The sequence below is a fragment of the Hyperoodon ampullatus genome (genome assembly GCF_949752795.1).
Source record: "Hyperoodon ampullatus genome assembly, chromosome: 3".
Taxonomy (NCBI): domain Eukaryota; kingdom Metazoa; phylum Chordata; class Mammalia; order Artiodactyla; family Ziphiidae; genus Hyperoodon; species Hyperoodon ampullatus.
The window spans coordinates 102,441,306-102,464,231 of record NC_136916.1 but is presented as its reverse complement, the minus strand read 5'-3'; the positions used below and the strand labels follow the sequence as shown (position 1 = coordinate 102,464,231).

The 22,926-nt window shown below is 39.2% G+C and overlaps 1 protein-coding gene across 1 annotated transcript in view; it reads left to right on the top strand.

Moving 5' to 3' along the window:
• Positions 1-22,926, top strand: part of FMN1 (formin 1) — a gene marked incomplete at its 5' end in the record, with an annotated part of 398,703 nt that overhangs the window by 147,789 nt on the left and 227,988 nt on the right. The window contains one exon of the mRNA XM_079698811.1: positions 2,215-2,276. Coding sequence (XP_079554937.1) covers positions 2,215-2,276 — 62 coding nt within the window. The remainder of the gene's footprint in view (positions 1-2,214; positions 2,277-22,926) is intronic.

Below are 22,926 nucleotides of genomic sequence, written 5' to 3'. Positions count from 1 at the left end.
GAATAGTTACATCACCTTCAAAATTCCTTTGTATGCTGCCCCTTTGTAGTCAAACCTTCCCCCCATCTCTAACTTCTGGCCACTGCTTCTCTGATCTGTTCTTCATCCCTATGGTTTTGCCTTTTCCAGAATGTTATATAAATGAAATTAAACAATAGTTAACCTTCTGAGACTGACTTCCTTCACTCTGCATAATGCCTTTGATATTCATCTTTGTTGATGTATCAGTAGTTCATTCCTTATTATTGCTGAGGAGTATTGCATTCTATGGATATACCACAGTTTATTTATACATTCACCCATTGAATTATGCATGATTTTAGCTCTGCAGCTTATTCAGCTTCTTTGGATAAGCTGCTTCTCCATGCATCAGTTTCTTCATCTGTAATGGGGATAATGTACCTACATCATAGGGTTATTGTGGGGACAAAATGAGTTAATATATATGAAATACTTAGATAAGCCCTGATATATAGTAAGTGCTCAGTAAATGCAATCCATCATTATTGTCCCCAATATTAGTAAAGATTTTGAGGTAGAAAACAAGGAATAGCAAGAAAGCCAATGAGCCTGGCATGTAATGAGAGGGGAAGGTGGCATGTAGAAGGTATGCAGGTGTAAGGTCATGAAAGGCCTTATGGACTGCCACAGGGAGTTTTGATTTTACTCCAAGTGGAAAGCCAGGAATGAGACATGGTCCAATTCATGCCTTTAATAGATCATTCAGGCTTTGGTGAGGAGAATGAGTTAATGGTGGTGGTGGGAATGAAAGCATATTACCGCGGTGGTCCAGGGAAAAGATGGTGGTGGTTTGGACCATAGTGGTGGTTGTGGGGTTGGTGAGAAGTGGTTTGATTGAAGGTAGGGTTTGGATGTAGAGCCCACAGAACTTGCTGAGGGGTCATAGTTCAGTGGAACACATTTCCTATCAGAGTAGTGGTGTGGTTAGTCATAGTTATCAACAGCAACACTCCTCTCTCTCTCACAGCTTTCCCAGAGATTTTCCTCATCCACTTTTTTAAAAAAAAATTATTGGAATATAGTTGATTTACAGGGTTGTGTTTCTGCTGTACAGCAAAGTGAATCAGTTATACATATACATATATCCACTCTTTTTTAGATTCTTTTCCCATATAGGCCATTACAGAGTATTGAGACAAGTTCTCTGTGCTATACAGTAGGTTCTTATTAGTTATCTATTTTATATATAGTAGTGTGTCATCGGCTTTTGAATTGAAAGCTAAACTTTCATGCCTGAATTCCTGGAATCCATCTGAAGAAATAGCATGCCTTCTCATACATTTTTAAATGACATCTAAATGACTTCTTTCTTACTCATAATCACAGCCCCAAACACATTTGTGTTTAAAAAAAAAAAAAAAAAGTGACTTATCCCACAGCAACTTTTTCTTCTAGCATTTTGATTTGTGGTTCTCTGCAGCCTGTATAGTGCTGTGACCGACCCCACATTCTTAGTTGTCCTGCTGGAAATAAAGTCGTCCCGGGTGCTTCATGCTTTGCCAGCGGGATGGTAGTTTTAGTGGTTGGCAGAAGTTCCTGTGTACACTTACGACTTATTGTTGGAATAAACATTATTAGACTCAGACGAAAATTGGACCAGAAATTTATTTTTGTCCTCCTTTCAACCTCAACTCACCCTAGAGTCTCTCATCCACGTGACAAATGGTCTTGACTTTCTGAAGTGATCTAAAGATTAAAATCAGCCCTGGGTGCTTGCTTATTCAAATGGAGATTTCTTTCTTTCTTTTTTTTTTTTTTTTGGAAACAGTTAAAAATAGAGTTCTGTAATCTCACGTAGAGAAGTTTTCTTTTATTTCCTCTGTGTCTGCTCTTAACATGACTGTATTTGTTCTTTGTGGGGCTTTAACTCCTCCTTAAAGACAAACACGGGGCCCTGTCTTTATTTGGAACACTTATTATACCTTTTTTTTTCTTAACCCTATCCGATCTGCTTAATTTGGGACGTCTCATAATTCAGGATTTGCTAAATCGGAGTAAATCTCCCTTCTATTCTGAGCTTCTTGCTCTGTTTTGCCCCCGTTTTCATCATCTCTTATCAGGTTAATGTCAAACTATGGTATTTATTTACTCAGTTGACTTGTAGGAGGGCCTCTGGAATCTTGGAAATATTCACTTGAATTTTGTGCATAATTTTATGCTTCTTTGTAATTGGCTTCTTTTGTGATCTTACAGAATACCAAGCTGCTATTTTACACTTGAAGAGGGAGCACAAAGAAGAAATTGAAAACCTACAGGTATATCTCTTTGATTCTACTGAACTGGTTATTTGAGACTGATACTCGGTTTTCTCATGTGCTGAAGTAAATACTCTGCTTTTGTTGACATATTTACCTAGACAGCATCTGCACCTTGCACCTGCCACTGGGCCTTGAGTTTATCCTGGGGACGAAAGCCTTGAACTCCATTTTTAATAGAATTCAATTCCTATTTAAAAAAAAAAAATACCACAAATGCATTTGGGAAAAGGATTTGATTGGAGAAAATGATGGTTTTATTTGGAAAGCAGGCAAGAAGATAAGAGTATTTAGACTTTTACTGTTTATAAGAAGGCTTTGAAAAATTGTTTCCTGCGCACAATGCGAATTAGTTTGTTGGGCATCCTCCCAGCCATGTGTTCGTATCTGTCTGTCGCTTAGCATATGTCTGCAGTGTGATGTCAAGCAGATTAAAGCACTTAAGGAAGTGGCCCTAGTAGGAGGAAGAGTTGTGCTGGGCCAGCCATTCCATATCCCCAGGGAATGCTTGGAAGTTGCTGACTTGATCTCCTTTGTGAATCCCAGAAAGTCTGAGGGATCATTTCCTTTGTCCCACTCATTATCATTCCCTATGTTTGGTATTTGCTTGCTGTGCCTGTAACAGGAAGTTTCAGAGTCTTAATTTCACATAACTAAATATTGAATCAGGTTCGGATTCTAGTTTACTGATGGCTGAGGTTGACCCCATATCTCAGGAGAGAATATTAGCGAAATTCAAATCAAACCTGGTAGTTGTATAGTGCTTAACTCATTACATGCTAAGTCAGTGAGTGTGTGGATCAAATATTCTTCTTTCCATTAAGTGATAATATCCTTTTTAAAATAACTGTGATGGTGTACTGGATTGTATGTGAAGTCACTGCAGGTAGCAAAAAGATCATTAAATAAGTCATATGGGGTATGAATACAGGCCACCCCTCTCCAGCTTGGTTTGAGTAGTTTGGAGGAGAGAATGAGTCCATTTCACAAAGAAACAAAAAAGTGGAAAAGTACCTCTGACTCCTAGGGGACAAAGAGAGGGGGAGGCCCTTATCTCCTTTGTTGCCAAATGTTCTACAGAGACCTTGCTTTTTTCCTTTGTTCTGGTGTGCAAAAGATTCTCAGCTGTCTCAGAGAAGCTGAAGTAGGGATTTATTTAAGTGGCAGATTGCTAAAGAGGGTGGTACAGAAGTGATTCTGTGAGAAGTTTTTTTAACAGCTCAGCTATAAGAGTTAACAGTACCTTCCTCAAGTTGTAGACCAGCCCTGGGAGGACTTTGACAGCTAAATAATATTCACAGGAACCCCAGGTACTTAAAATCTCCGGGTTCTTCCTTTTTGCTGGGCATTTTTCTAGGCATGTTCTGTGCATTATTTCATGTCTTTTCATCTCCACAAAAGTCCCATGATCTCACATCTCAAAGTAGGAGAAGGTTGGAGAAGGGGAAGAGAAGAGTAAATGGAAGGGGGAAGAAGTATTGGGATCATGATCTCCACTTAAAATAAAGGTTAGACCAAGATATGATTGATAGTAGTAAACGTTAAAAAATGTTCCTAATTATACCTTCAGTTTTAAGTATCTCTGAAATAATTATGTTCTTGTAATGCTGTTAGTAAACTAAAAAAAAAAAAAAAGTCCCATATTGATGACTTATACCAAGTTGCTGAAACCCTGTGGAAATGGCACGCTATTGCCATCAGCGTACAGATGGGGCAGTGTACCCCATCTGTACGCTGAACTGTAGTTGGAAACTAGTCCAGCAGTCTGACAGCTCTCGATAGGAAGCTGGCAACTCTTATTCCTCATCTGACCTAGAGAAGTGTCTTGTTGGCAAACAGAGAATTTTAAAGATTCAATTAGGAATAGTTTCAATATGGAGAGATTTCTAGCTGCTTCTTAAAAAAAAATGGGAAAAGCTGGCAGTGTTGGGCTTATTTTCCTGTATGGCTTTAACCTGCTGGGGTTAAGGGGCAGACGTCACTTCAACGAGGACACGTGTTCTCTGGTTTGCCACTGTCCCATTGTGGGTCGTTTTCCCTGCCTGGCTCCGTTATGCTGTCATGAACCTCTGTTCTCTGGGAGACGTAGAAAATAACTAGGTGGGTAGCAACACCAACCAGTCAGAACAGACACAAATCTGTAAAACAACAACCCAGCCTGGCTGTTCTCTTGGGGTACTTGCTGAATAATAGCATCTCCACCTGTTTTATTCCACAAAGTAACAAAGTCACATCTCCTGTCACAGGACTGGTTAAAGATAATTGATGAGCAGCTGTTTCCTTACTCATTTCTTTATATGGATTTCCACTTGCAGCCTTCATTGCCTGTTAGATTTTCTTTCTCCACTTAACAGGTCACGGAGAAGTCAGACGTGTTTCAGGACTTCTTCAAAATGCCTTTCTAGAATAAGTAAGATTCCATGCTTAAAGGATACAAGAAAAGTGATCCATTCTATCACCATATACAAGATTTGATATGTATGACATTTAGTCTTTTGAGACTGTTTTCATAGACTTTAAAGAAACAGCATGGTTCAACAGAGAACCTAAACTCAGTTTGCTATTCTGTTTTAGACCATAGATTTGTAGGGAAGTCATTTAATTGTTCAATTCCCCTATCTGGAAAATAGAATCCTTATCACTTTAAGTGATTTGATTGGAAGTTGAAACTTTCAGCCCAGAGTCCCAAGGCTTGTAAGTGGGGAGTCTGGAGTTTTAATCTCATGCATGCTCTGTAGCCCACATTTGTGGAAGGCTGCGCTCTAGAAAGGGCTTGGTCCTGAGACCAGCTTTGCAAAACGTGTAGCAACTTATATACATAGTCTCCCTGTAGTTCAAAAGCAAGAAATTATTGATGACTTGAATGAATCCATTTCCAAATTCCATCAATTTATATATACCTTCAACTCAAAGCACTTGGCTGACTTTTCTACTGAAAGCTCCAGCAGGAGAGTGGTGGCAGGTCAGACATTTTCCATAGCTTGACTATTTCATGTCATTTATGATTATAACCAGCAAAATTCTTAAATTTTCCTCAATATGCCCTTTACTTAGCAAACTCTGTCTTAGAGAGTATATGATCACTTCATGATATCCAGTATCATCTAGTTCAGTTTTCAGTTTTGAGTAATTCTGCGTTACTGATTTTATTTTTGAAAAAGTGGCACCTTACATTTACAGATACTTATTTGAGAAATTTTTGCTTGTGGTAGCCATTGCATAACAAGTTCATGGCCATTGGGTAGAAACATAGTTCACACCTGTCCTTTTAAGGCATGTGATAAAACTAATTCTACCACGGCATAAATGAAGAGTTTTTCCTTCAGGATTGTCTAGGAGCAAGGTTTGACAGTCACTATCACAGCTCTTGTGGAAAATCTTTCTCTACATAGTTGATCTTTGTCTTATCATAGTCAGAGAACCAGGTGTGATACTATTTTATGCGTGACGAGAGTATGAAAGAACTCAGGTTTTTGAGTCAGGATTCAGTTCAACTCCTTGCACTGTGACATTAGAAAATTAATCAACGTCTCTGGAACTTCTCTCAGTTTCAGCATTTGCAATAATAATCATATTAATGCACAAATAACAGATGTTGGCAAGGATGTGGAGAAAATGGAACCCTCCTACACTGTTGGTGGGAATGTAAATTGGTGCAGCCACTGTGGAAAACAGTATGGAGGTTTCTCAAAAAACTAAAACCAGAACTGCCATATGACCCAGCAGTTCCGCTCCTGGGTGTATATCTGAAAAAAACGAAAACACTAATTCAAAAATACATGCACCCCCCACTGTACATAGCAGCATTGTTTACAGTTACCAAGATATGGAAGCAACCTAACTGTCCATCAACAGATGAATGGATAAAGATGATGTGATATACACACACACACACACACACACACGCACATATACATACAGTGGAATACTACTCAGCCATAGAAAAGAATGAAATTTGGCCATTTGCAACAACATGGATGGACTTAGAGGGTGTTATCCTAAGTGAAATAAGTCAGACAGAGAAAGACAATTACTGTATGATATCATTTATATGTGGAACCTAAAAAAATAAGACAAGCTAGTGAATCTAACAAAATAGACTCACAGATATAGAGAACAAACTAGTGGTTACTAGTGGGGAAAGGGAAGAGGGGAAGGGGCAAGATAGGGGTAAGGGATTAAGAGGTACAAACTATTATGTATAAAATAAATAAGCTAGTGGGAAGCAGCCACATAGCACAGGGAGATCAGCTCAGTGCTTTGTGACCACCTAGAGGGATGGGATAGGGAGGGTGGGAGGGAGACGCAAGAGGGAGGAGATATGGGGATATATGTATATGTATAGCTGATTCACTTTGTTATAAAGCAGAAATTAACACACCGTTGTAAAGCAATTATACTCCAATAAAGATGTTTAAAAAAAAAAACAACAGATGCTCACTACACTGTAGAATGTAGTACTGATATTTAAGATAGATTAAACATTATTGAGTAAAAAAAAATCAAGTTGTCTATTAGCGGTATGATTCCTATCATAAAAATTGTGTGTGTGTGCCAGTGTGGGCTCATAAATAGTGATTTGAAAATTTTATTTCCCATAATGTTTACAGTGGTTGCCAGGTTAGGATTTTTTTCTTTGTTAATTAGGCAGTTCTGAATTCCTTGAATTTTCAACATGCATATGTACTCGTTTTATAATTAAAAAAAACCTCAATAAAGCAATATAATCTATATAAATAATTCAATTTTATATACTAAAAAAATATAAATAAATAAATAAGCTACAAGGGTATATAGTACAGCACAGGGAATATAACCAATATTTTACAATAACTATAAATGGAGTATAACCTTTAAAAATTGTGAATCACTGCGTTGTACATCTGTAACTTATAAAATATAGTATATCAACTATAGCTCAATTAAAAAAATTTTAAAAATTATGATAATTTGATGATGCCTCCCTTCTAGGATTGTTCAATATGACGTATACCCGGTTACCAACACATGCTCAGTAAATACTATTTCTCATTCCTTTTGCCCTGAACAGGTCTCCTTGTAATTAGGCAGCTTGAGTTTAGAGTGGTCCTCAGGCTCTTTTGGTTGAGGACTTCCCTGGGACTTTGACTTATTCTTTGAGGGTGACTTTTCCATGATCTTACAGCTGTTCTTCGGCATCTGTGCTCTATATCAGGGGGTCTAAGCCGTGCTTTCCCAAAGCTCATTCTAATCAATGGTGAGCCTCTGAAATGCTCCTTGACAAAAGTATTTCATGGTCAAATAAATTTGAAAAATATCTTGTTCCCCTGTTAGAGCTTTACCATGAATAGAGAAGAATGGAGGGGGATGTGGGATGGAGGAATGTATAGCTTGTTTCTCACATAATTCCTTTTTTCCTCCAAGTAACTGATGTTTCTGAACTGCTCTAAGTTGATTCGTATAATCTTATCTCAATGTACAAGGCACATTCTGAGTTCAAGTGAAATCCTTTGAGTGGTCTCATCACCTTTTCATGCTATCAAGGCCCTGCTTATTAATCTGATTGTAGGCACCTGGGGGGAGCAGTTTTTTTATTTTTCTGTCTTTGAAAGAACCCAGCAAAGTGCTTGGCACATAGATGATACATAGATATTTCTTTGAAATATCTAACAACCTATGATTCAGAAACATTAGCACCTAAATGTAATCAAATCCTCACTGTGTGCCGACCTTTGTTCTATGCATTTGGTGGTTTGTTTTTTTTTTAATTTTCAAGTCATTTGTTTTATTTCACTTACTCATTCTTATTAAATCTTTGTTTCATTGCATCATGGTAAAAAATGTGGCCCAAACTAGTTCCACTTTTAGGGACGTTATTGTGGTTTTCTTTTTCTTTCTTTCTTTTTTTTTTTTAACATCTTTATTGGAGTATAATTGCTTTACAATGGTGTGTTAGTTTCTGCTTTATAACAAAGTGAATCAGTTATACATATACATATGTTCCCATATCTCTTCCCTCTTGCGTCTCCCTCCCTCCCACCCTCCCTATCCCACCCCTCCACGCGGTCACAAAGCACCGAGCTGATCTCCCTGTGCTATATGCATTTGGTGTTTGTATCATAAAGAGTAAATGTAGAAATATAAGCAAAGTAATAGATTTGTCCCCATTTTATAGATGACAAAACCTGAGGCTCCCAGAGACCATGAATTGTCAGAAGTCCTAGATTAGTAAGTGGGGGAACCTGAATTTGAATCCACCTAGATCTGTCTGACTTTGAAGCCGATGCTCTTTCTATTAATCAATGCAACATTAATGGAAAGAATGTTGGATCTAGAAACAGAAGGGCTGGACTGAGGTCTTACTTTGGGGACGAAGAACAATGTGAACTTCAGGCAGTTTTTTGGACTCAGTTTCCTAATTTATAAAATAAGGGACGGACCAGGCCATATACTAATAGTACCTTTGAATTTTTATTATTGGCCCAAGCATACTTTTTAAAAAATTTCAATTTGTCCACCACAGTGTCCTTTCAGCCTCAGGGTTATGTAACTCAGAGTCTCCAAAGCCCTGTTGTTTACACCCCCCTCCCCTGTTTTCCTTTTAGCTTCTTCCGGAGGTTCCCCTTTCTAACCCGGGTGTCTCTTCTCAGCTCTGCTTGCTTCCGTGGGACACTGTTTGGGTGTTCAGTGACACTCTGCCCTCGAGTGTCCCAGTGCTAATTAGGATGCCTGAGTCAGTGAGGGGATGCAGCTCTCAGAATGGTAAATGCAGCTTCTTTAGGAGGGCCAGTTCTTCTTTCTGACAGGAGAAAAGCATGAGGCATATGGGTAGGACTTCTTTGGCTCTTGACTTCCTCCATTTTGAAAGTTGAAAAAAAAACAATGCATGCCTCACATCTGGCTTTTGAGGAGATTGGATAATATAAGAATATTGTTTTTGACCAGCACTTTCGGCAGTTTGGAAGTAAGTGCCATGGAAATGACACATTGTTTTATCTGTTTTTAACTAATGTTCTTTGGGTTGTGGGACAGAAGAAAAAGAACTAGCCAACAGTCACATTTCCTTTACGGGAACCTTTTCTATTTACCCCATTCATCACAGGCACAGTCCTTCACTAAGGGGAAACTTGACTGAGCAATGGCCTCTGGCAGGCCCCTGCTCATTGTGCAACACAGGCACATTTCTAATCTGGTAACTCCTACTGTGAAATGATCCAGGGATGGGCGCCAAACTAGAAATTAACTTGCATCTACCTCGTGGTCCCCCAGAGAACCAAATGATATGTTGGCCTCCACTAAGAGGAACTTGTAGACTTCCTTACTTTTCTCTCTCCAACCCACCCCACTGGTCCATTTCTAATAGTAAACACACTGCTGTTGAAACAAAATTGAGTACAAACTTGAGCCGATACAGCTAAATTTATAAAGACACGTACATCCTGAGCCTTTCCCATCTGTTATGTTCTTTGTTATCAACACAACACATTTAAATCTATTAATTTATGGAGAATACTTTGAGGGAAGGGGAGTAATTTGTAGATTGATAAAACTTTTGCAAATATGATGATTTCATTAAACCATTATGGTATTCCCCTAAGTGCTGATATTTCATTACTGAGATGCCAGGAAAGAAGATAAAGTGTTGGGAAATATTTTAATTTATTGTTTCATTGTGTATATACAGTACAATGCTAGGAGTTTAGTAGATTTGCTGGTTTGCTGGTGTTGAGATGCTTCTTGGGCCTTGGCTACCTAAAAGCTTGCAGGTATATTTGGAGTTGAACTTTGATGGAAAACACAAAGCAATTAATTCCCTAGCTGACTTAGCCCAGGAGCCCTTTGTCTCAGCCTTCAAGATGCTGTCTTGCCCCATATAACTCCATTATTTTTTCAAGCTGCATTTGCTGATAGAGGGAAACTGGTTGTAGAATGAAGAGTGTGTGCTTTACTTTCATTTGTATCATTGAGGCTGATGCTGGCTTTGTTTACCTCCTTCAGAGGCCATGGACTCCAAACATCCCCACTGAGTCTTCTTTTTTTTAAAATTGAAGTATAGTTGATTTACCATGTTGTGCCAATCTCTGCTGTACAGCAAAGTGACTCAGTTTTACACACACACACACACACACACACACACACACACACACACACATTCTTTTTTTAAATATTCTTTTTCATTATGGTTTATCCCAGGAGATTGAATTTAGTTCCCTGTGCTATACAGTAAGACCTTGTTGTTTATCCATTCTAAATGTAATATTTAGTTTGCAACCCCAAATTCCCAGTCCATCCCTCTCCCACCCACCTCCCCCTTGGCAAGCACAAGTCTGATCTCTATGTCTGTGAGTTGAGTCTGTTTCTGTTTTGTAGATAGGTTCATATGTGCCGTATTTTAGATTCCACATATAAGTGATATCAAGTGGTATTTGTCTTTTTCTGACTTACTTCACTTAGTGTGATAATTTCTAGTTGCATCCATGTTGTTGCAGATGGCATTATTTCATTCTTTTTCATGGCTGAGTAGTATTCCATTGTATACGTGTACCACGTCTTCTTTACCCATTCATCTGTTGATGGGCATTTAGGTTGTTTCCATGTTTTGGCTGTTGTGAATAGTGCTGCTGTAAACCCCACCAAGTCTTAAACTCTGAACTTGAGTCACTCATGTGGGCCCAGATAGTTATTCTGTTTTCAATAGTTTTTACTTTAGGGGACAGGCTGATGTTGGACCAGTGACTTTTTGAATGTTGGCCTTTGCTTTTTAAAAAAAATTTTTAAATTGAAGTATAGTTGATTTACAATGTTGTGTTAGTTTCTGGTATAGGCTTTTGCTTTTTTGACTCTTCATGAGAAAGGAGGAAGTGAATGGAGTACATTGAGCCTGTGGGGAGTGCTTCCTTCTCCCCACACTTGTCCTGCCTTGCTTCATAATGCTGTGTGTTTTGTACAGTCGTGTACCATTGGGTGAGTAATAGGTTTTTTACCCATAAAGTAAGAGTATAGGACCAGGTAGTCTACATTTCCTTCTGAAGTTCAATTATTTCTGGCCTGGGAAGAGTGGGCCCGTGTGTCTGTCTCAACTCATCCCAGAAGTCTTTGAGGTCCCCTGGTCCCACATTACCTGCAGCAGTGCTGGGCAGTGAGTCATAATACGATGAATAGTTGCTGAGCAGTATGACTGGACGTTGCTAGAAATTTCTTCATGACTCAAGGTATTTCAGTAGAAAGTTGTTTTAGAGGTAGCATTAGGAGAGCCAAAGAGTTCTTAACTTTATGGCACCATCAAACACAATCCAAAGGAGTGAGTTTGCTCATCATAATGTCATTTAAAAAGTCACCCTTGAATCAATTTAAATGAGCACGTGTACTCTTAATTTGCCACAACTCTTCCCCAGTTCCCTGTTGTCTTGCTGATGTTGATTGCCAGGCCCTGTAGACATCCACGTTGGTGACTCCCGGTATAGAGCTTGGAGAGGCTAAGTAAGAAAGTCCTCACCCTCTTTTCTCCATGGTTTCATGCGTACCAAAGCAAACATCCTTTGAGCTTTTAGACCTTTGTGGGCTTTTACATTTCTTTTCTCTTCCTTTTTCCTTCCTTCCTTATTCCCTTTCTTTCTTCCTCCTGTCCTTCCTTGAAAGGGCTATTGATGGAATAGAGAGGGTAGCTGTGTTGGAAGGGTGAGCAAGAGATAGCTCTTCGTGCAAAAACTTGGGTATGGTTGGTGTTCTACTACATTTTTAGGAAGCAGTAGGGAGAAACTTTGTTTGATTTTCAGAGTTTAAATGCTGAGTACCCTTTGCTTTCTGACTTAATTGGAGATGGTTAGGACCATAATTGTTGAATATGAAGTACAAACTGCCAGGCATTCTACTTGGTGCTTTATATACATAATTTCTAAACAAGTGAGGCTCAGAAGTTAAGTGCTATCCTGCGTTTCCATGGCTGGCTGGTGGAATGGCAAGATCTCCTAACCAGATCTGTCTGGTTTCTCAATCTACTCTGTTTCCACTGTCCACTTGTCAACTGATTTGACGCACTTTCTCTAGTATAATGGTTTTCTAACTTTTCATTTTCCCTCTTCCCCTCATCCTGTGGCAAAGACTTCTGCAGATCATCCCTTATTTTTATCCTGTACAAGCTCTTTATATGGTAAAAAAAACAAAAAAATGGAGACATTTATGTGATGTTTATAAAGAAAGAAAAAAGAGCAACAGAGACCTCTTATTTCACTGGGTTCAGAAATGACGAGCTGTTCTTCCTACCTAAGGATAGAAGAAAAGAGCACCTAGAACTGCATTTCTCGTAGCTGGTCCTGAGCCCAGCTTGAGGAAGAGCCTCTAGTATTTGTCACCATAATCTTGATATGTGTCTGTATTCACCTTAGAGATTTGAAACCTGAATCTCAGAGAAATCAATTTCTGAGACCATAAATTAAGTAAGAAAATACAATGGCAAAACTTCTCTGCATCTTGCCAGCTACTCAGTTCGTTGATTTCTGCAATTTGAATATAGGAGTTCCTCAGCTGTTCTCAAACCTATCTTCTCCAGCGGAGCTCCAGCATTACTGAGTCCTTAAGCAGATGGGCGATGTGGCTCTTCCCTGTGCTGTCACCTATTTGTAGGATGTGCCCACATGTGATAAATGGGCACCTGTGCTTCTTCTAACAAGTCCAGCCTCATGTGGGCTTTGGAATCTAGAGTGTGAATTTATGATGTCTTTGTGTGTGTGTGTGTGTGCTTTGATCATTTCACTGCAGCTGCTTCTATTGAAGGAGTGATAATAGCTGATATTTAGTGAGCACTTACAATGTTCCAGTCTTTTTGTATGAGGATTGAATGAGTTCTTACACCAACCCTGTGAAGTGGCGCTCAACCTCTACACCGAGCCTCTGAAAGTTCTTCCACCTTGAAGGTCTTTGCCTAGAGAGGATTTGTACCATGACCTTGGTTCTGGACTGACCCTTGCCTTTGATCTCTCCTTGGGTAGAATATCAGGCCTTAAGAATGATGGACCTTAGCAGCAGAAATTGCTGAAAAATAAACCCACATAATGAAGTCAACTAACCACTCATTGGATGAAATGTTACACAACTCTAGGCAGGACAACTGAGTAGAAACACAGGTGTGGAATCTTCCTTGGGTTGAATCCTATCTCCATTACCAGCTAGGTGCGTGGTCTTAAATGATCTAACCTTTCGGAGCTTCGGTTTCTCATCTGAAACTGTGCTCATGGTGACATTGTAACTTGGTTGATATGATGCTGATTGCATCTGTTGTGATTGCTAAGTATGGGACTGGAGGTACAATGGCAGTGGTAGATGACTGATAAATAACTATTTATTTGTTCTAAGGAGCAGCCTGTTCGGTTCACTTTAAGCCAGTGGCTGTTGATGTGTATTCTTTGGCAGTAACGTTTACTCAATATAAACCATGCACCTATATATATATATAAAAAAATTCTGTGATTAATGTTATACCTAATGTTCCAAAGAGCATTGCTTTTAATATTTTTGTGATATAAGTGTGATGCTCTCGTTTCCATTACTGCCTGTTAAAGGAAATATTACTACTGCCATGATTTTATGAAAGAAATATCTGAATATGTGAAAGCACCCCAAGAGTTAGGGCCCCCCAAGTCTCTGCTATAAGGTATTGCATTTCAAAATTGTTCTTGCTCTAAGGATAAACTCCTTAAAATACAATTTTATATATATAACTCTGCTTTTTATAGTTTATCTTTTTTTATAAAAATACTCATTGAGCACCTGTCAAATATGAAATGTGCTAGAGATAAAACATCACTTAAGGGGACTTCCCTGGTGGCGCAGTGGTTAAGAATCTGCCTGCTGATGCAGGGGACACGGGTTTGAGCCCCGGTCCGGGAAGATCCCACATGCCACGGAGCAACTAAGCCTGTGCGCCACAACTACTGAGCCTGCACTCTAGAGCCCGCGAGCCACAACTACTGAGCCCACGTGCCACAACGACTGAAGCCCGCTCGCCTAGAGCCCGTGCTCCACAAACAAGAGAAATCACTGCAATGAGAAGCCCGCGCACCACAACGAAGAGTAGCCCCCGCTCGCCGCAACTAGAGAAAGCCCGCGCGCAGCAATGAAGACCCACCACAGCCATAAATAAGTAAATAAGTAAATTTATTAAAACAAACAAACAAACCATCACTTAATAATAGAAGCTAACACTTATTGCATATTACCATATGCCAGATATTCTACTTAGCACATACCCTGGATTATTTTGTTTAATCCCCACATGGATTATGTTCTCAGAGGATTTACTGTTTAGTTAAAAGAACAAAATGTACAGTTAAGGCTGAATAACAGGCAGCGTAAACTGAGTCCCTCATATTACTCAGAGGCTAATGAAGGGAAAGACTATGCAGTGTTAGCATTTTAAAATTATCTCCTTTCAATGGAATTTGCAAATTTCCGATCTTAGATCTCAGCTAAGAGAATTCTCAAGTCTCAGATGTTCTGATTGCCTTAAATGGGTGGCAATTTCTTTAATTATTTATGAGTGGCAATTATAAAGTGTGCATTCTTCTTACCACATACTATAGAGTTAGTTTATAGAGTGATTTCCCTCCCCTGCCCACCCTGTTTCCTGAACATGGTAACTTCACATCTTGGACCTTGGTCAGTTGAGCTGTTAAACACTAAAACTTAGGGGGTTCCTGCAAAAAAAAAAAAAAGAAAAAAAAAGCTGCCGTGTGTCTGTAATACAGTTCCGCTTATTTTCTTTTAACACTCTGTGTGCAGTGACCCCCTACCTGTTGAAAATAGATATGATATGCATAATTCAAAGTATTAATTGAGAAAGGTATTGCATAGATAGATCTGTGTGATCGGTTATCTGTGTATTACAATTATTTTGGAAGCCATCCCCCAGTCTCACCACTGGAGGTCACCTTAACTCTTTTTCTCTTAATAAAGCTCCAAGTTTTCTGTTGATGATTAAAGGAGCTTTCCAGTTTAGAGCTTTGCCTTCAACACATGAAAAAGAAAATCGCTCTTAGTTTTTTTTCACAGAACAGCATACACAAATATGTATGGATAGCTCTATACTCATAGGCATAATGCTTAATGTAATAACAGAAGCCGTATGTGTTATGTTTATGGCCATAAATATACATGCACATTCTATATGACAGAAGACAAAGAGCCACCAAAAAAGCAGTGCCTTTTGAGATTGAGCATCTGTGTTTCCTCTGAGAAAGGACTCATCGAAAAGAAATTAGAGGTCTCTCTATTATTCGTTCATTCACTATATGTTAAACTGCTGACTAGGTGTCAGGCACTGTGCTAGGTGCTGGAGGTAACAGAACAGACATGATCCCTACTTTCTTGCAGGGAGCCTGTAGTCCAGTCAGAGACAGATGTTGTTAAAATAATCAGTTAATATGATGAGTGCTGTGAGGAAAAATACAGAACGAGGTGCTATGGATAGACTATAATTTAGATTTGAGGGGTCAGGGAAGGATACTTTTAGGAAGTGACATTTAAGCAGAGGCGCAAAGGGTGAAGAGGAGTGTGGTTGGTTTGAGGACTGTGGAGAGGCCAGTGTGCCCAGAGGGCAGTATCAAATACGAGAGAGTCTGGGGGAGAAGCTCTGGAGTAGGATTTTTCAAAGTTTTTAAACTGCATCCTGGACTAAGAAATAAATTTTACATCAAAACTCAGATTACATGTTTGTGTGTGTGTGAAATAAGGGTTCTGTTAAGCAGACATTATTTCATGTGATGTATTCTGGTATATTCAACTCTCTTATTTTAAAAATGCTGGCGATAAGGCATACATTAATTTGTTAACCCACTCATGGATCACAGACCACAGTTTGAAAACCATGGCTGTGGAGGGGAACAAGAGGCCAGATTCTGGAAGGGTCTTGTTGGTCTTCTTAAGGCTTTCCAATTTCATCCTCAGAAGAGTGGGAATCTACTAAGTCTGAGCAGAGAAGTGTGTGATATGAATAGGATAGATTTGTGTTTTCAAAAGACCCCCCTGGCTGCTGTTGCACGGGATAAATAGTAGGGGAGCCGGAGTGGAAGTGGACAGGACAGTTGGGAAGCATGGCCGTCTTGCGGGTAGGTGGTGATACTGGCTTTGACTAAGGCAGGGGCATGGGTGGGAGAATTCACACTCTCTGACAAAAAGCACTGACTTTCTACCAGTGCTGATGGTTGCTTCTGCTGAAACTGGAACTACTAAAACTACCACTGTTGCTTCTCTGTTTTGCATAGCTTAATTTTTTTCCTTGGGTACCTAGACCACTACTTGAACATAATAAGTACACAGTAAATATTTGTTGAATGAATTAATTAATAGGGAGGAAGAAGGTGCTGACACTATACTACCCTTTTGAGTGTGAAATGAGAAAGTTCTTTCTTGGTATCTGCATACCCTTCTCTCATCATAACTGAATATATACACACCACCAGGACAATTACTTTTCTCGACAAGTAGGTGACAATTTCTTATACAGTCTTTGGAAGCTGTTAGTGGGTATGTATATAATATAGTTCTGTTTTTTAATACTACATATGGCATGACCCCTTTCTGTTGCAAATAGATATAATATACATAATTTAAAGTTTTCTCACAAAATTGAGAAAACATAGAATAAAGAGGGTCTTTATTCAAATTTGGATGGGGTTTATAAGTTGAGTCTTATGAAATTGTTGATATTTGACCTATTTTGGTTCTAAAACAGCAATTTCATATGGCTTAATCCAGTATATTAGCACCAAAAGGCAAGGCAGTGAACATGTGCTGGAATTACATTCCTCCGGATGGACCATATCCTGAGATGCTCATTGGGGTCAGGCAGGGATTGAGAGACTACAACTGAGAATGCCCTGAGGCATTGCCCAAAGGATAGTGACCTGTATACTCTACGGTAACCATTTTAAGTTAGACCTTATTGTTGAGACCTCTCATGACTCTTGTGTCCCATGTCAATTACAGAATAATCTTGGTGAGCAATTTCCCGGCCTTCAGGCAATCTATGAATAAAAAATTACTGAAAACTGTTTATCCGACTTTAATTAGTATTTCCTGGTCTAGTGAACAGACTAAATATTTCATGGTTCTTCCTAAGTGAGCCCAAACTGTTCTATGTTTAAGTCCATAAAAAATGAATAATGCTGCCCCACTATTGATCATGTTGGCCTCTGTAATACAGGTCTTTATAAAATAATTTGTATTTTGGTTTCCTCAGAGACCTTTCATAGTAAAACTTTCACTTCTAAAATTAGAAGTTACAGGAATATTATATTGTGGTACAGACACATACAAAGGCAAATAATTAGAACATTAGCAAAGGACATGAATTAAACCTCTGCATTATATTGATTGCATGTCTTTTTGTTAAACAAATGTTTTGTTGAATCTTTACTTTTCCCACAGGTACCAGTTTTTTTTAGGTAAACGAAATTTGAAAGCTGAGATATGGTCCGCTGTTCAATAAGTAACCTGGAGGGTCTTTTGATTTTTTAAAAATTAATTTTCAGTTAGTCCTGCTGGAAATTTATGGATGCTAAGTCTGATCCTATTTTTCCTGCTTCATACTTACAGTTCTCAACCACATCATCTCCTAACCCTTTTAAGTAGTAAAAATCTGTAATTATTTTCATGCAAAAAAAGGGTTTTCCTTTTTGATATTCTCAGCGCATAAAATAACATTGATTCCAAAGTTGATTAATATAGTACAGCATCATTATTTTCTCTGTGGAATTCCCACATTCTAGAGTAGCGGCTCAATTTTGAGGCTTGATTGCCAAAATCAAATGGAAAGTCCTTTGCTTCTGCTATAAAACAATGGTGGATGGGCTTAAAACTGAGGAGGGGAGAAAACAAGATTGCATTACAAATCTGGCAACATTGGCCACACTAGTAAAATCAAATCCAATGTTGTTTTATGACTAAATTTATGTGAGCGCCCAGGATCAAAGGGCTCAAATCTCACTGGACTACAAGGTCCATAGTTCATGGCAAAAACTCATCAAAAAGAACATTTCAGTCGTTTAGGCTTTTCATTTTAATCAGCCACAGTCATAAAAGAGCCTTTAGGTGTCCAAAAACATTTTGCAAGATCAAGAGGTTGTTTTCTCGGTCATAGAAGCAGCTTTCTTATTGGATCCATATAATGCCTGTGGCCTTAGCGTGTCAAAGGGCCACTGCCTCCGCATTGTTTGCCCTTGTGGGATGGTTTCTTTCGGTTCTTCTAACTGTGTATTATGTGACAATAAATTATGGTGTCTGACGGAAGGACCATAAAATTTTCACACAATCTATCAAGCTATTTCAGCCATTTAAAGTTTGGCCTCTGACAGCAAGCCAGGTACTTTGTAATGTTTAGACAGAAACAGAGTCTACCGCCGGCATCTTGACAAGTGTCTAGAGACAGCTCTGCACGGCAGAAAGAACACGAGGCTTGAGAGTGGGACCCAGTCTTAAGGCACAGCCCGGCTACTTTGTACAACTCTGACTTGGGACAACCCGTAAAATGGGGATCCTACCTTCACCACAGTGATGCTCTGATTCTATAGGGGAATATTTGTGGAGCTGTTCTCCTGCAGTAAGAACAGATATGCGCTAGGCATCGACTGTATGGGGAACCAGCCCAAGCAGCCCTGCATTTTCAACAGGAGACCTGAGTAGGTACAGGGGAGGGAGCCTGGCTGGAGAGCAGCAAAGTGATGAGAAAATGTTCCCGAGCATGTGGAAGAGGGTGAAATCAGGGACCCAAGAGGTTGAATTAGCTCTGGGGGAAAAGGGAGGCACTTCTTTTAAGATAAGAAGAAAATAGAGAATGAGTGCCTTTGTGTCTAGGCTATTAATGCCCTTATTTCTTTGCCTCTTTTTTTTTTTTTTTTTTTTTTTACTTTGGCCGCTGTACATAGGGAAAGAAACAGAGACACCTGATATTTTCCTTCCCAGTCTCTTCCATGTCACCCTCTACCACCTCTTCCGCTTTCTCTCATTCGTTGTTCCCTTTTTGGCAGGTGCCTTCCCCTATTTGTAATAGTATATTCAGCTCTTCTCTACTTTAAAATCCCTCCACTTGACTCCTGCTTCTTGAAGTTTCCATCCGTCCTCTCAACGGCCAAGTTCTCAAACATTAGTTACGTGTTTCAGATTCTCCTACCACTTGCCTTCTGCTACCTGTACTGAAGCAGCTGAGACCACAGATAAGTAATCATCAAGTGCTGCTGTTTCCCTCTGGGTCTCCACTGGCCTTGATTCTAGAATGTCAGTGCTGAAATGCTTGATCTCTTCCCCCAGCATCTAAGACGCTGAATTCTCCGTTATGCCTCCTCCTCTGAGTGTTTCTTCATCTCCTTTGCTGCCCATCAGCCCTGCCTCTGCAGCACCCTCAAGTGCGACTCTCCAAAAGGTGGCCTTGAGTTCCCTGGCTTCCTGTATGTTGTGTTGAGAGATTTCACTTATTGCTGCAAGGATGTATCTATGTAAAGGCTTTTCACACCTATTTATTCAGATTCAACTGTTTTCCTGAGTTCCAGCTCCAGGAAAGTTCTAGTTTTTGCTGGAAAACCTAGACTGGGAAATGTCTTTAATATCTCACATTTAAAATTTCCAAAGCCTCAGCATCAAAAATGCAAAGAACCCCAGGGTTGAAAGGACTCATCTCCTTGTCTCCTTCTGACCTCCCCCTACACAATATAAACACAACACAAAACAGTCTTTTCTTAGCTGCCCTAATTAAAGGATCCACCTTCTCAAAGTCTGGACTAGAAATCTCTGATGCATCTTTGGCAACTCCTGTACCCTCAGCTTTTGCGTGTAGTTGATTGCCAAATGATGCTAATTTTAGCTCCATGGTCCCTTATATACGCTCATGCCTTGGCACCCTGCCACTGTCATCCTAATTCATCACATCTTTCCTATATTCAAGCTGTGTTATAAATTGCTTAAAGATTGTTGTTCCTCTCTCTTACACACCTTTAATAGCCTACTATTATTGTCCATCAGATTGAGTTCAAGTCCTTGGTGGTGGTATTTAAGACTTTCTAAAATCAGATTCAAACATACAACTTTAGGCTTCTCTTCTGCTTTTTCCCAATACTTTCCCATCACTCTGCCTTTTTCTTTTGCTTCGATTGCTCACAATCTGCCCCTCTGCCTTGCCATTCCTTTATGGCCCAGCAAGTGTTCCCTATTATACATGAAACCATCTCTGACTTCCCAAGGCTTCCTCCTCTGAAACCTTAGGGTCTTTAGCCCTGACTTAGGCAATTATCAGACTCTCCTATTATAATCATGAAAGCAGAGGTTATAGCCCCTTCCTTCCTTCCAACCCCCAGTGCCAAAGCACGTGATAGACGTAAACCTTCAATGAATAGCAAACAGTTGAATCTTCCATCACAGTGATGCATGCATTAGTGCATAAATTAACCACTGGTTGGTTTTCTCTTTTTCTTTCTCTGTAGTGGAAACTGGATTTAAATGAGGGGGATTATACAGGCAGTATTTTTCAAATTCAGAGATGTAGGAGAACTATAGTTGGAAAACTATGTTCCCGGGAGGTTTTTTTAAGCCAGTTTGGAAAGTTTATGACTCTCTACTGGGAGAATGGTGTTTATTTCTCATTGTCTTAAATGAACATTTATCAGACTTTGTATGTCTAGACAGGTTATGGTGATTGATCGTTTGTAATAGTTTAAGTGAAAGCAACATGGATTCATTTGAGTTTTTGGTAATTTGTAAACCCTTTCCTTTTATGGATGAGACTGAAAGGCTGAAGGAGTTGATCTTTGAATCAAGCTTAATGCTTCTCATCCTTTTCTTTCCTAATGCGCTTAAGGGAAGCAACATGCTCCCAACAGGACAGGGTTCCTTATAGCCAAGGAAGCTGACCACCCATTGAGACTCACCTTCTGGTTACTACTTACTAGCAATAATAGAGCCCAAGCCCATGAAGGCAGCTGATAGATGTACCTTGGCTGGAAGTCAGGTCTTTTCCCAGTCCAATGCTCTGTCACTTAAGCCATACAGAGATTGCTCTGCTGAGGGCAGAGAAAGTGTTCATTGCAATTTAAGAGATGGGCAGAAAAACCCTCATGTATTCCATAATGGTATGTGGTATCGAGCATATGCTACCTGAGATTTAACATAGCTTGTTTAAAACCAAAATCTTAAGGCACATGAACAAAATTAAACATGGTTCTTTTAGGAATGTACAGATCAGTTGGAGGAAAGTAAGGCCACCTCTTCCAAATATTTAATTAAATTTCAACTTTTTTAAGTTATTGCTTTTTAAGGTCAGAAGGTTATCTAATACTTTTTTCTCCTGTGCTCATTCTTTATCTCTGCAAGATTAAGAATTGCATTCAGGATTTATGAATAGGAGCTTGAGAGAGTATTTTATTATTCTCAGGTGAGATTTTCTAGGTTTGTGAGCTATTATGGATCAGTGTGTGCAGATGGACTCTGTTCAATTATTATAACCTAGACCCAAACATTGGACTCCTACAGCATCACTCACTCCTTGCTCAGTAGCAGCCTAATTACCAAAATAATAATAATGATGATGATAATGATAAAGGTAGAGACACAGAGGCTGCCAGCTGTCAGAAATACCTCTTGGAGTGATTTTACATTTTATCCCTAAACCCTGCAACCAAGCACCACCCATACCAAAGGACTTTTAAAAACACCATTACTGTGACTGGAAACTGTAAGTGTTGCTTAGAGGGTTTGGCATGGCTAACAACCCCCCGCCACCCATCAGCTTTTGAAACCAATCACACACAGAAATAAAGTTAAATATTTCCTTCTTTATGAGCCCCAATTTTTTAGTACTGGCCTGTTAACTGTTTTCCTTATAGGTACATCATATTTGGATTTAATTCTACTTTTAATCTTACCTGTGCTGTGTTGATAGGGAAATCTGAAAAACACATGAGAGAAAAAGTACGAAAAAGAAAATGATTTGAAAGAAAATAGGCTTTTGCTTTTACACTTGGCAAGCTGAGATTGGGGTATGTTTAACAAAGTAAATTTGGACCAAGAAAAATGATCTTCGCGTCAATCTCTATAAAAATCAAAATTCCTTCCTTTCAAACACCTCAGCCATTCTAATCCATTTCATATGTGTATTAATATTGTGTTCAAGGACATGCAATCAGAAAGCCTTCTACTGCTCTGAAGTGCAGTGAGGGAAAGGTGATGGTCTAACACTGAGATTCCTAGTAATCTAAATATTTAGAATGTGAGTAGTTTGTAATTATTTAGAATGGATGACTGGCGTAGATACTTGAGCCAGTTCATTTTTTTTCACAAAGGGTGCATGGCACAAAATTGGCATGTGTAAGCTCTCGTAGCAGATAGATTCCATGAGACAGCAGCATGTTCATGGTATGAAACACTGCAGCAGTCATGTGGTCTGTTACAGACGTTATATAGCTGGCCCTGTATCATCATTAACCTTCATATTTAGTATTTAACTTTGGAATGACTTGTGTAGAAATTATGTATGTGTTTTTTAGGTAATAGTGCCTCTGTCTTTTCACACATTTAATATGGACAGCTGTAACATTTAAAATAGAAAAATTCTTAGAGAGAGAAAATTATACCATCTATAAACCTGAGTCAAACTAAATTCGAAGTGACATTTAAACTTTGCATGGAGGAG